The following is a 14,791-nucleotide window of genomic DNA, read 5'->3' as shown; positions in this document are numbered from 1 at the left end:
GACTTTACGAAAACCTTTACACATCTTTCCAAGTTGTGTTTTCACACAGCTAATAAGACTTAAACGTGAATAACCTAAAGAACAGTGTTTTTTTTTTTCCTAACTCAACTTTGACTTTGATGGAATGTGTTCATGTACTTGAATTTTGTTGTTTGCCTCCTTTTTTTAATGTTTAGGAATTTAAATTCCTGGAGCAGTCCCGTTCCCCATCGGTTTCACCTAGTAAGCAGCCAGTCTCGACTTCCTCAAAGTCAGTGACCTTGTTTGAGCAGTACTGCAGTGGCGGCAATCCATTTGAAATCCAGGCCAACCACAAGGACGAAGAAACGGAGGATGTCTTGGCTTCTAATGGGGTACGTGATGTTTTTGAAGCATATTGTGAACCATATGTGAGATTCGTTTATTTAAAAGTGTTCCACCCAGTGAGCAAGATAATTTATTAGACACTCATTTGTCTACCACCCACTGTCCTACCCCTGTGTACATGTGACATCACTTGTACAGATAATGACTTTATAATATACTTTGTGGACATTGTCCTCTTGAACAATAAATTTTGCCTTTATGTTTGCTGCATGTTTTTATCAGATTATTTATTGAGTAGTAGTGTAATTTCTTCAGTGAATATAAGATCTACTATGCAGAGAGATGGTTAAAGGAATAGATCACCCTCATTGTTCTCTCAACTCCATTCCTGGGTAACTAAGTGAGTAATTTTATTTGAAGTCCCCATATCTGAGAGAGTAATGCTGTGCTTAAGTTCTTGGTAAGGATGTTTTTAGGATTTAGAAGTACCACGTTTTAACAACACTTTGAGCAGATCAAAAACCGTGTTAATGAGAGAGAATGTGAGTTAGTGGAAAAGGGTTGAAGGCAGATAAGGAATATGACATTTAATGTTTATTAGCTTTGTGGGCCCTTGGCGAATTATTTTTACTTTGTGACTCTTTGTTTCCCTGTATTTGTAATGAGGGGAATGCTTGCTTTGCAGTTACATGTGGGATATTTTCATAATACAATTAGCCCCCATATCTGTGGGTTCTCCATCTGTGAATTCATGAAATATGAAATAACAATATTAAAAATTAGTACATCTGTACTGAATAAGTACAGACCTTTTCCCTTGTCAGTATTACCTGAACAATGCAGTATAACAACTGTTTACGTACTATTTCTCATCTGTGAGGCATGCTAAGTAATGTAGAGGCAGCTTAAAGTGTATGGGAAGATGTGTTCACATTATATGCAAATACTCTGCTGCTAGCATCTGCATTTTGTTGTCCTAGAACCAGTCCTCCATGGGTTCCCAGAGATGCCTGTATTTTATTTGACCAGGAGCATTGTTTGATGAGTCCCTCTGATCTTCATACTATCCGCAGGGACCCACTGTGACTTTTTGATTTGAGAAATGGAAATGGAAACTGTCCAGCTCTGACAAAAATCTGTTGAATTGTTCTTTGTATTTTGGTTTTGGAATTTCTTTCTGTTTAACAAAAATGCATTTAAAAAAATACTGCCATGAAAATATACATTATGTTTTATCATTAAGTTTAAATTCTTTCATAAAAAATACTATTTTCAGTTACAATTCAGTGATTCTTTGTGACATTTGCCCTTATGAAGTTGACTAAACTTAGAAGAGTTGTCATTCTAAGTTTCCTGAAATAATATATATTCTCATAATAGTGATTTGTTGATAAAAACTCAGTATTTGACTCAGACTGTCTACAACAGCCGTGTTCTGTAAAGTTGCCATGGACACTGAATTAGCTGAGCTTGTTTGCCCCATGGGGAGTGTGCACACGGAGTAGCACAAAGCTTGTGCTGCTCTGTACATGTCCATGAAGACCACAAAATACTGTTTCTAAGTGTTAGTTTTGAGGTTCCAAATCCTTTTAGGAAGTAGGTACATTTGTAAACATTGAGTCCTCACATAAGGATTACTAACTACACTCTGGAGTCCTGAAGCTCTGTCCCTGCCAGCAAGCACTAGATGTGCAGAACTCCCTTATGCATCTCACCAGCTCACATTGTATCGGGGAATGCCTGTCATACTGTTTGCTGTAATAATGTATGATCTGGTCTTTCCGGATGTAACTTAGGATCAGAGTCCACATCTAAATGTGGCCTACCATATATGCCTTTTAACCTCTCTCCATATTGTCATGTTCCTGGTTTCCTAAACTGTTACGTAAGAATACAATTTCCGCATATAATTGTTTTTTAGGCTTCAGTGACGTAATTCATGGAAACCCTTTCACATACTCCTTTACAAACTCAACAAATGTTAACCTTTATTTAATTGTATTAATATGTCATATTGATTGGTTATGTTCATGATGATTCTGTCATATCTTTGTTACTCATGGATTCCACTGTCCTTTCCCATGGTGGCACTGGCCATGGTGGGATAGAGATGATGAAAGGGTTAAGAAGACACCCTTCTTCTAAGGAGTAAATCTGCTACTTTCATCCTTGCTCTCTGTAGGTCCCTTGGTGCTAAGCCTAATTTTCTAAACTGCCCTCGGATTAAATCTCATCATAATTAATTAGATAAGACATCCACGTGTGTGTTGTATGTCTGTGTTAACCTGAATCACCACTTAGAGAGTCCCAGATTTGGATACCCAACCTCTTTATAATGAACTAGAAAACTGGAAGTCAAGGCCATGAAACCTACAAGAGACTATAAAAGAAAATCTAATATAACTGTTTTCCTTGTTTCAGGACAAGTAGGATATTTATTTTGCTTTTGTTTGATTTTTGTTTTTAGAGATTTGATATATTGTTGGACATTTACGAACTTTTAAGTATAATTTTAAGTTTTTTTTTCCTTTCCTTTTGAGCTGGTTCAAGTAGGATATGAATAGAAGACAAAATGATTTGTGGTGACAAAATTAAAGCTAAATTATTGAGAATTTTCTTTAGCAACTTCTTGTAGAAGTGAGTACTTTATTGTGTTGAAAGACCTGCAGGAAAGATGGCTTTTGACATGCATTGTTGAATGCTCTTGCGTTCTCTGCAGTATGAATCTGATGAACAAGAAAAGAGTGCCTACCAAGAGTATGACAGTGACAGTGATGTTCCTGAGGAACTCAAGCGAGACTACGTGGATGAGCAGACAGGCGATGCTCCTGTGAAAAGGTAACTGGCCTTAGATTGCTTGGTGTTTAGCATTTCATGTTTTGCTCTTAACATACCATAGGAAGGTTAAGAAAAAACAAGAATTGTGAGGAGCAACTCGGACTATACTGTTACTGGAATTAAGACTTATTCTATGCATCTGCTCTCCCACAATATGGCGCTGGGAGAGGAGGAAACAGCTTCTACACAGCTGCCTCCAGTTCAACCAATAAACAGCAGGACCTGCTCCTGATTGGAGGAGAGCAGCGTACTCGGTGTGTGGGTAGCAGAGTTGGGATTGGTGGAAGAGGACTATAAAGGAGGAGAGAGACAACATGCACCAGGAACATCTATCTGAAGGAACACCTGTGCAGCCCCCGAGAGAGCCGGCCGGCTGTGTGCCGCTCCCCCGCGGAAGTGGGGAAAGTGGCAGGGGGAACCGCCCTTCCACGGAGGTGGAAGGGACGGTAGCCAACCCCGGAAGAACCAGCAGCAAACCCGGGGAGGGCCGAGCAGACAAAAGAACAGCGCAGGGTCCTGTGTCGTTCCTCCACGAAGAGGGGGAGCGACATAATGGTGCCGTGACTCGGATATGAAGCCTAGGCAGGGTTTAGTGTCGTTCCTCCACGAAGAGGGGGAGCGACAAAGAATGACAAATTAAAATATTTTGGTAGGTATGACATCTTTTAAAAAATGTGTATTGGTATAAGGAGAGCAGATTGTGTGCATTCCATAAGTACAGTTCCAAGAAGACAACCACACTTCCCTCACTCCTCTATTCTCTTCCATCTCCTCCTCTCTCTTCATCAGTTTTTGCTAGGACATAATTTTAATTGACTCTATATTCCAGAAAAATTCCTGGAAGGTTGAAAGTAGAGATTTTTCCCTTATATTCTATAACAGTGCATTCTTGGGAAAAATAATATGAAAAGTTGTATTTAACAGAACTGTGGCTCTTTACAGACCAGTTCTATGTAACTGGATTTGGATGATTACTCTGTGAAAAAAACATATTGTTTTAGCCATTTAAAAACTTTTACATGCAAAAGAAAGCAATTTCAATGTAGCTTTTCTTCTGATTTATACAGCTTGAAGTAGCTTTTTGCTAATACCTTTTTTAAAAAAGTTGTGTCACATCTATATACTCATGTTTTGAAATTTGAAAAAGTTACTTTATTACTTTGATGAAATTATCAGACATGATCAAAGAGCTTTTGATCAGTAGTTTTTTACAGAAGAAAAAACTTTAGATTTATAAAATCAATGTGTGCTTCACATAGAAAACCTCAAGAAAGGAAGTAGTCATGTGTTCCATATGTGCTGTTGTTGCCTCAGTCTATTAAATGCCAAGTCTGCACTCACTTTCCCAGTGTTGTTTCTGGTCATTACTATTCCACCTTCTAGGTGTCTCTTAAATTTCAGTTTTCCTAGCATTTCCGCACTGCCTTCCTCATTCATGCCTAAATCATCTCTGTGACAGATTGCTAGGTTGTCTTCTATAAATGGCTTCATGTCCCTAGTCTTGCCTCCTTCAAATCCATTCTTAGATATAAATTTGGATCATTTTCTTATGTACAGATTTAATCATGGCCTTTTGTAGTTGAAGATGAGGTTCATACCTGCTGGATTTGATTGCTTTCAGTGATCTGGCCTTGAGTTACTTCTTTTCCTGTCACTTCTCCCTCTGCTCACTCGCTCCACATGCTAGCAGAATGCCCTTTGTGAGCTTCTATAGACATGATCTCTTTCTTCTCACTAGTGTATGTTGTCTCCCTTTCTTTCACGTACCGTATAATGTTGATTTTTCTTTTGAATTTAGTATCTCCTTCCAACCCTGAATTCTGTCATCATAACTTATGTTTACTTTATATTCTAAGGGGAGTATTTTTTCTTCTTACAGGTTTCTGAAGTTAGGAAACTTAGTACATCTATACTTAGCTATATAATTTCCTTAGAAAATCTAATGTTTAAAGTAATGCAGCTTTTTTAAATGGTTGATAATGTCTTAGAATCAAATAAATACATTTATACCACTTTATTTCTTTGCCTACTTATTTGTTTTCCCTTCTGGAATATAAATTCTGCAAGGAGAAAAGGTTTGTCTTTATACCTGATGGATAGTAAGTTTTCAGTAAATAGGGAATGAAAACTGGATGCTAATGAGTGACTTTTCCTGGTTTATTACTTTATAATCCTAATTGCGGTTGTTTTGTTTTTCTAAATTAAGTGTTTCTCGAGAAACCCTAAAAAGCAGGAAGAAATCAGATTACAGTCTAAATAAAGTGAACGCACCTATCCTAACAAATACAACGTTGAATGTCATAAGGCTTGTTGGTAAGTAGCTGTACCCTTGAATTAAAAAAAATAGCACTTTATTTAGTCTGTTTTTATTACTGAATGATTTTCATGTATTGTCTATTCCAGTACCCTCTATAGTGAGGAATTTAAGCTTACTATTTGTGTTAAATTTCCAGATAGTGTAAAATTAACATTTATGTCAGTTTCTCTTTTTCATGTAGCTACTTATTAAGTCTTTGCATCTTCTAATTTTTCTAAAATATTACAGTTAGTTGAAATGTAATGAAAAATTCTGCAGGTGAGTTAGAAGTTTTTGTAGGATAATGATAGAACCAGTTTCACATTTACACAATGGTTTTCTTCTTAATTGTTTCATGGATCTTCACTATCTCCCCATCAGATAGGCAGAGTAAATAGTGATCTCTGGCATTTTCAGACACGGGAGTTTACAAGCTAAATGTTCAGATTAACGGAAGTGTTCTTATTTATTTATTTATTTATTTGAGAGATAGAGTTTCAGATAGTGAGAGAGAGAGGCAGAAAGAAAGGTCTTCCTTCCGTTAGTTCTCTCCCCAAATGGCCGCAACGGCCAGAGCTGGACTGATCTGAAGCCTGGAGCCAGGAGCTTCTTCTGGTCTCCCACATGAGTGCAGGCGCCCAAGGACTTGGGCTATCTTCTGCTGCTCCCCCAGGCCATAGCAGAGAGCTGGATTGGAAGTGGAGCAGCCGGACTAGAACCGGCTCCATATGGGATACCAGAGCCACAGGCGGAAGATTAACCTACTGTGCTATGGCGCCGGCCTCAGGAAGTGTTCTTATTACAGATAAAACCTTTATTGAGAAGACCTTTCTCTCTGTCTCTCTCTCTCACTGTCCACTCTGCCTGTTAAAAAAAAAAAGAAGACAATCAACATGAAAAATGCCATTTTAAATATACAGGTTTGAGAGTGATATAGATTTTTTTAATGTTTCAACATCTTACGATCTCATCCTTTCCATTTCGTGAACAGGTCTTCACATGTGACAAAAAAGTTATAGTGTTGTCTGCTCACATTAATTGTCAGCTATACCAGTCAGGAATTGGAGTGATTTTCTGTTAAAATCTGTGTGTTGTATTTATAAAGGTGTTCTTTACCTATTAAGTTTGATTAAACAATAATTCATAGCTCTGATGAAATGGTCTTTGTTCCTTAAGATAATTCCTAAATTTCATTGATGGATGAAACATACAAAAGACTTTAGTCCTACTTTCTTTAGAGAAAATAAGGGAAGATAATAATGAATTTGAGAGGAAAAGAAAAGGTATACATTTCTTTGACACACAGAAAACGGACCAGTTCTAAAAAGCTGTTGTGTGGCTAATTATTGCCAGGGAAATTGGCTTTTCTTTGATCCCAGTGAGCTCATTGCACATGGTGTCATGAATTGGGAGGGTGCTGAGAGGTCTCGTGGTCCTGGTTCCCACAAAGTGGTGCCACCGAGCCTTTGTTCCAGGAGCACTGGCAGAGTATTGTTTGGTAGGACTGCTCAACCTTCATTAGGCTGATTGCAGCAGTAGAAATCTCTTCCCAGTGGTGAACCAAAGTCTGTCCTTCCTGTAATTTTATCTGTTGGTCTTAGTTCTGCCCTTCGAAGCAAAGAGTAAACCTGTGCCTATATTCTCCGCTTCTTCCATGTGGTCACCAGTCAGCTGTATGGTGGTGGTTCTCCTGTCCCCCCTTTCCTCAGGTCCCCCGCACCCCGTCCGTTTTTCACTCTGTGCTCAGTTCCCTTATCTGGGCCTCACTGCTGGGAATTCCAGACCTTTCAGAATCTTTGTCATCCTCCTTAGCCTTTTGAGCTAAGTAGTTTTCAGTGACTGAACACTCCATTGAGATGTAGTTTGATGTAGTCAGCTTCTGCTAGATGATGATGAAAGAATAAACACCTGTGACTTACCTGTGACTTACCAGTGAATTTTGACCACAGAGGTTTATCTTTCACATGTGACACACTGGCTCCTGACCTTCTATAGCTCAGCTTCACGTGTCTTCATTCTGAGTCACAACCAGCAAGGATGGCCCAGTCAGGAACACAGGGAGATCAGGAGCTGCATGGTGTTGGGACTCCTAGAGTGTTCAGTCAGGAGTGGGGCACCCTTGACTTCCTCTGTGACCTGTCGCTGGCCAAGGATAATGGCAGGGAGATGTAAGCTTCTGCCTCAGGAGGGGACAGGAGTATTTAGGGGACAGGAGTAGGTGAGGCTCTCGCTGGGAATCGGGGGAGCAGATGGTTGAAGATAATACAATCCACCAACCCAAGCAGTTGTTTATGTTTCCTGTCTTACCCACTTCCAAAGAGACTCTGGGTGGGTAGTTTAGCTTTTTGTTCTAAAGGGCTTGTATTCATTGGAATCAAGGCAAGTAAAATGCAAGGCTAAAAGAAAATTGAGAAGCGGTGTTTATTATGTTTCATTCAGTTAAATGCACACATGAAATGCAACTGTTAACTTCTTGGTAAGCACAAGGAACTTGAAGAAACAATGTGTGATGCTAATCTCTTTATCTAAAAAAAGAGGATATTTGCCTTAAATAAGGATTACAGGGTCTGGCATTGTGGTGCAGTGGGTTAAACTGCCGGCTGCAGTGCTGGCATCCCATCTCAGAGTGCCAGTTTGAATCCTAGCTGTTCCACTTCTGATCTAGCTCCCTGCACCTGGGAAGGCAGTGGAAAGTGGTCCAAGTGCTTGGGCCCCTGCCACCCACGTGGGAGACCTGGATGGCAGAGTTCTACATCCTGGCTGTGACCTGGTGCAGCCATTTGGAGAGTGAATCAGCAATGGAAGATCTCTGTCTCTGTCTCTCCCTCTCTCTCTGTCATGCTGCCTTTCAAATAAAAAGATATCTTAAAAAATAGGAATTGTTGATCAGAACCATGGATATTGTTTTTGTAGTACCAGATTTATAGAAATGGAGAGAAGCCCATTAACGCAGGCCCTGGTCCTGAGTAAAACCCTCTTCAGCAGAGAGATGACCGCTGTCATCTCGGTCTCCTCCATGTCTTCTACTAGAGTTGCAATCAGTAAGCAGTGCAGAGCGTGGTCCTTCTTATTTAGGGCTGGGATTAGGTGCTGCCGTGGTCCCCTGTGTCCCCCTTGTAGACCTTTGTGCCTATCACTTTCTCTGTCCCTGGGATGTCTTCCGTGTACATTCGCGGAAGATGGATTTCAGGGAACCGCTCGCTGCGGGTCTCCAGGTCAGAAGCGCCTCGTTCTGTCCCCTGTCATTTCTGCACTCCAGTTCTTGGAGACCATGTGTTGGAGAGGAGTCTGCTGTCCTCAAGGGGCCTTACAACCCCTCCCGTGGGTCCCGAGGAACAGCCGTGTACTGTTCTTCTTCAGGCTTTCCTCACTCCGAGTACCTTAAGGTTACACCTAAAATATCTTAGCATACATGTCTTACTGTATGTAAGAAAACTTCAAAAAGTTTGTCAAGAAATAGAATTAAAAGTGTTTATTTTATGCAAAGCTGTTTTACATTCATGCATAGATTTTTTTTTTTTTGACAGGCAGAGTGGACAGTGAGAGAGAGAGAAAGGTCTTCCTTTTGCCATTGGTTCACCCTCCAGTGGCCGCAGCGGCCAGCGTGCTGCGGCCAGCGCACCGCGCTGATCCGAAGCCAAGAGCAAGGTGCTTCTCCTGGTCTCCCATGGGGTGCAGGGCCCAAGCACTTGGGCCATCCTCCACTGCACTCCCGGGCCATAGCAGAGAGCTGGCCTGGAAGAGGGGCAACCGGGATAGAATCTGGTGCCCTGACCAGGACTAGAACCTGGTGTGCCGGCGCTGCAGGCGGAGGATTAGCCTATTGAGCCGCGGCGCTGGCCACATAGATTTTTCATAATACACATTTTCTTTGTACATTTGAAGGGCCTTGTAGTAAACGTATCACAATTTGTAAGTCCTCGATTTTTGACCGTTAGTTTATCTCCAGCCATGTGATAGTACAGTGCCACAGCAAATAATCTTTGAGGAAATACCTTTGTCCATATGTAAATCGAGATGTGGGACAAATGCCTATAACTGCTTCCCCTGGCTGGGTCAAAGTGTGTATTTGCTGTTTTGATAGATATTAGCAGCTGGCTGGTAAGGTTACTGGCAAGCTTAGAAAAGCCATTTGGTGACACTGTTTGGGTATCTGCTTTCCCAGTTTCTCAGCAACAGTGCAGGATTCGTTTTGGGATGCTTGCCAGTCTGATCAGTTGAAAATGACTTCTCATTCAAAAATGTGTTAATTATGAGTGAATTTAAGTATCTTTTCAAATGCTTAAAACATATTTTTGTGTATTTGTGAGCTTGCTAACATCCGCTGTTCACTTTGCTGTAATAAAGAATGATATGTTTTAATTTCTAAGTTAAGGAAATATAGTCACTTTTTTTTTTTTTTGCCAAGTGCATTGCATTCAATCTAATAGATTTTTTTTGAGCTAATACTTTGCTCTAGAAATTCTACTAGCTATTTGGAGTTTATTTAAGGAAACAAGATGGAAAATAACCTAGAAAACACAAAACATTACAGTATTTTCTTTTTTTTTTTTTTTTTTTAATTTTTGAGAGGCAGAGTGGACAGTGAGAGAGAGAGACAGAGAGAAAGGCCTTCCTTTATCGTTGGTTCACCCTCCAATGGCCGCTGCAGCCAGTGCACCACGCTGATCCGAAGGCAGGAGCCAGGTGCTTCTCCTGGTCTCCCATGCGGGTGCAGGGCCCAAGCACTTGGGCCATCCTCCACTGCACTCCCGGGCCATAGCAGAGAGCTGGCCTGGAAGAGGGGCAACTGGGACAGAATCCGGTGCCCTGATCGAGACTAGAACCCGGTGTGCCCGCGCCGCAAGGCAGAGGAGCAGCCTATTGAGCCGCGGTGCCGGCCACAGGATTTTCTTGTAAACATAAAGAATGTTATAAGCAAAAATATATGGAATGGAGGCACTGCAGGCAGAGACTCCGCCTTCTGTGCCACAGTGCCGGCCCCACTTAACATGTTCTCTGTGAGTCGTGATGTCCTCAACAATATCAGTGTAAAGTTTGTAGCAGTTACATGATGTACAGCCAGCACCTGAATTACTTGCTCATTTGGAAATGAAGCAAATGACCTGCTTTAAAGTCATCTGCAGAAGAAAGGTTAGGGCATTTAAATAATATGCTTCTTTCCCTATCATTTCTCATTCAAAATGATCAGAATTAGGGACTTATAGTTTTTTTTTTTATTCATCCTGTTTCTCAGCTGCCCTTCAGAGACATAAACAAGTGTGTCAATGCCAAAGGTTGATTTTTTTAAAAATATTTATTTATTCAAAAGTCAGAGTTACACAGAGAGAGGAGAGGCAGAGAGAAAGTGGTCTTCCATCCGATGGTTCACCCCCTAGATGGCTGCAATGGCCAGAGCTGCGCTGATCTGAAGCCAGGAACCAGGAGCTTCTTCTGGGTCTCCCACGTGGGTTCAGGGGCCCAAGGACTTGGGCCATCTTCCACTGCCATTCCAAGTCATAGCTGAGAGCTGGATTGGAAGAGGAGCAGCCGGGACTTGAACAGCCGCCCATATGGGATGCTGGCACTTCAGGCCAGGGCATTAACCCACTGCGCCACAGCGCCAGCCCCCAAAAGTTGATTTTTAAAATTTTTTCGGTAACACCAGTTGATGGTGCAGGAGTGGGGAACGTCCGGTGTGTGGGATGTGTGGGTCCGGTGAAACCATCTGTTCTGGCTCTGCCAAGGCAACCACAGGCAGCACTTGAACTTCAGTAGGTCTAGAGCAGGCTACTTTTCAAGTTGATTCAAGTTGATGATCTTGTATGGCCCACAAATGGTTTTATAAATATGCAGGTGGCCTGTGGCAGAAAAAAGGTTCCCCTCCCTGCTTTAGGGGGGAGAGATTTGAATATTGACATCTTGGCACTTTGAAAGTGGTGAGCTCTTGAGTGATGGAGTGATCAAGAAATGTTCTTGGCCTCTGCCACAAGATTTCACAGGGCAAGGGTTCAGGGGAACAGACAGTGTTTTCCAAATGTTCTTTTTCCTTTTGTGGTGTGTGTTTAAGCTTTTTCAATAGAACCACTTTTTCTCTGCTGTATTTTGCTTTATTGCACTTAAATATTTCTGAAGAAAGTATTTTAAATGGAACATCCTAGAAGAGGAACTGTGTTATGTGTACAGTGTTATTTGTAGAAGAGTATAGTTTGATAGAAATTGGACAAGCAGTAGAATGTTGTAATAGGAAAACATGATTGTATTGTTTGTGTCCAAATGGTCCCATAGGACTTTCCAAGATGACAGAACTGTGGATGATCTGTGCTGTCTGTAACAGTAGCCACTAACTACTTGTAACTACTGAATACTTGACACTTGGCTGGTGTCACTGTGGAATGCAGTTTTCCATTTCACTTAGGTATTTTTGTGTCATTGTTGTGTTTTTTTTTTTTTTTTTTGACAGGCAGAGTGGACAGTGAGAGAGAGAAAGAGAGAAAGGTCTTCCTTTGCCGTTGGTTCACCCTCCAATGGCCGCCGCGGCCGGCACGCTGCCGCCGGCGCACCGCGCTGATCCGATGGCAGGAGCCAGGTGCTTCTCCTGGTCTCTCATGGGGTGCAGGGCCCAAGCACTTGGGCCATCCTCCACTGCACTCCCTGGCCACAGCAGAGAGCTGGCCTGGAAGAGGGGCAACCGGGACAGAATCCGGCGCCCCGACCGGGACTAGAACCCGGTGTGCCGGCGCCGCAAGGTGGAGGATTAGCCTAGTGAGCCGCGGCGCCGGCTCATAGTTGTGTTTTTATGCTTACAGAATAACAAATTTTAAATATTTTCTTTTTTCTTTTTTTATTTTCAGGGAAATACATGCAGATGATGAATATTCTTAAGCCAATTGCCTTTGATGTTATCCATTTCATGTCTCAACTGTTCGATTATTACCTGTATGCAATATATACCTTTTTTGGTCGGAATGATTCGGTAAGTCAAACCTTGGAGTAAAAAATCAGTTATCTTAAAATTTATTCATATTTTAAATGTGAAATAAAATTTTTCATTCTTCTCTATAAGATAACCAAGTAATATTTTGAGAAGTAGCCATTAATTGGAAAATTATCCATATCAGCTTTTTGTCTGCGTATTTGCCTTGACTGTGCATTGTAAGCTTTGATATGATAAACATTGTATTTTATTGAAATTTTTGGCAGAAAGAGTGTGATATCTGTTTCTAACCTTGACATATTTTGGCAGGTTGTTTTGTTGAAATCTGACCCCATGTATAATTACTACACAGTAAATGAGACATTTTAAGTATTGGCTAACAATCTTAGTAGTCAATAATAAATTCAGAAGAAAATGACAAACATTTATTAACATAATTGAAAATCTTTTAATTGAACCATCTTCCTGCCACCAAATTAATGTTTCCTGTACCTCACCGAGTTCTCTTTTTCTACTTCATTACTAATGGAGAATAACATGTACTATGCAGGTGACTAGTCTGATATTTGGAAGTTATTATATGATTTGCCTGGGTGTTTGGCAGTTTTCTTTATAAAAACGAATTACTGAGATATATGACTATATCATAATATTAACTTTTCTTACTTCATACTGTTTCAAAAAACATGTAGATTTGAATATAACTACATGTATCGTTTGAATATTCATATCCTTGTTGTAACCGCCAGTATATCAAAGACAAACTCTTTTAGTATAGGATCTGAATTTCTAGTATTTTTCATTCTGGAAAAATTTTTTTTTAGAAGGAATGCTAAGAAATTCAGAGACAAATTGTTACTTGGGAATTTGTTACTTTAGAATATATACTAATCCATCACTCTGAATTTGGAAACTTCCTAAATAAGTATTAGCAGAAGAAAAACATCCTGGAGTTGTAACTAATGGTCAGAGTCTTTGAGTCTTCCAGATGAGCCCTATGCTGTCTTTTGGACTGTGCTTTATATCAGCGCTGTCCAGGAGATTTCAGAATAATGGAATGTACTAGATTTCCATTGTTCCATATGGTAGCCACTGGCCCAGTGAGCTTTGAGCATTTGAAATGTGAATAATGTGGTTTAGGAACTGAATTCTTAAATGTTATCTAGTTTTAGTGATTTTTGTTTTTAAATAGTAACATGTGACCAGTCTGGCTATCATTTTGGACAGATAGTTCTGGACCATATTAGTAAGACATGTTTAAATAGAATCTTTCTATAACATTGGGAAACTGAAGAGTTTAGGATACAACTTCACAGCTAATTATGTACCGACACAGGTTTATTTAAAATGAGGTACAGCAGAATCTGAGAAAGTTAGCCAAGTATAATTAGATGCATACTGTAAAATATGTTGCATATGTTAGTTAAGACCTCTTATGTTTTAAAGAACCTAGTAGTCTGATATTTTATTTTATAAAGAGTTTTCAATTCTGTGAGACTCAGAGCTATTTAATTATATTGAAACAATTAGTTACCACTTGTAAATGGGAGTGTCTACCTATATGTTGTAATGGGAATATTGTAGTACATGAACCAGTAAAGTGTGCATAGAATGTGAACGAGTAAATATTTATATTGCATTTCCTGTTCTTCTTACTTGCAATTTTTAAAAAGACATTTTCTATTATTAGATTTTATTTACTAATGCTAGTTTTTAGCTACAGTGTAAATATGAAAACATGTGCATCTTCAGTAGAATGATTTATAATTCAAACACTACTGTTTTCAATTCTGCAAAGCTCAAGGAAACACTATTTAAAGTAACAACTTTGAATCACTATGAAAGGTGTTTTCTGCACAGATTTGTCAAAGTAAACACTCTCATTTTTCTATATGTAGAAGGATACTTCAATAGTTTGTAAAGGGGGCATTTGGTACAACCCTTAAGATGTTGTTTGGGATGCTTGCATACCATGCCATATTGCCTGCGTTCTGGTCCCAGCTCTTCTCCCAATTCCAGCTTCTTTTTTTTTTTTTGGGTGGGCCTGCAGGCCACTGTCCACTCCACCCTCTTTTTTTTTTTTTTTTTTTTTTTTTGACAGGCAGAGTTAGACAGTGAGAGAGAGAGACAGAGAGAAAGGCCTTCCTTCCGTTGGTTCACCCCCCAAATGGCTGCTATGGCCTGCGCGCTGCACTGATCCGAAGCCAGGAACCAGGTGCTTCTTCCTGGTCTCCCTTGCAGGTGCAGGGCCTAAGGACTTGGGCCATCCTCCACTGTCTCTTCCTGGGGCACAGCAGAGAGCTAGACTGGAAGAGGAGCAAACAGGACAGAACCGGTGCCCCAACCAGGACTAGAACCCAGGGTGCCAGCGCCGCAGGTGGAGGATTAGCCTAGTGAGCCACAGCGCCGGCCCCCAGCTTCTTGATAGAGTGTTC

At 40.5% G+C, this 14,791-nt stretch overlaps 1 protein-coding gene across 3 annotated transcripts in view; it reads left to right on the top strand.

Moving 5' to 3' along the window:
• VPS50 (VPS50 subunit of EARP/GARPII complex) overlaps positions 1 to 14,791 on the top strand; it is a 114,843-nt gene that overhangs the window by 68,908 nt on the left and 31,144 nt on the right. For all 3 annotated transcript variants that reach the window (XM_070059817.1, XM_008261723.4, XM_051852990.2), the window contains 4 exons: positions 177 to 353; positions 3,026 to 3,144; positions 5,351 to 5,457; positions 12,274 to 12,395. In XM_070059817.1, the coding sequence (XP_069915918.1) occupies positions 177 to 353; positions 3,026 to 3,144; positions 5,351 to 5,457; positions 12,274 to 12,395 (525 nt within the window). The remainder of the gene's footprint in view (positions 1 to 176; positions 354 to 3,025; positions 3,145 to 5,350; positions 5,458 to 12,273; positions 12,396 to 14,791) is intronic.

The sequence above is a fragment of the Oryctolagus cuniculus genome, chromosome 16 (genome assembly GCF_964237555.1).
Source record: "Oryctolagus cuniculus chromosome 16, mOryCun1.1, whole genome shotgun sequence".
NCBI lineage: Eukaryota > Metazoa > Chordata > Mammalia > Lagomorpha > Leporidae > Oryctolagus > Oryctolagus cuniculus.
This window is presented reverse-complemented; position numbering and strand designations above follow the sequence as displayed.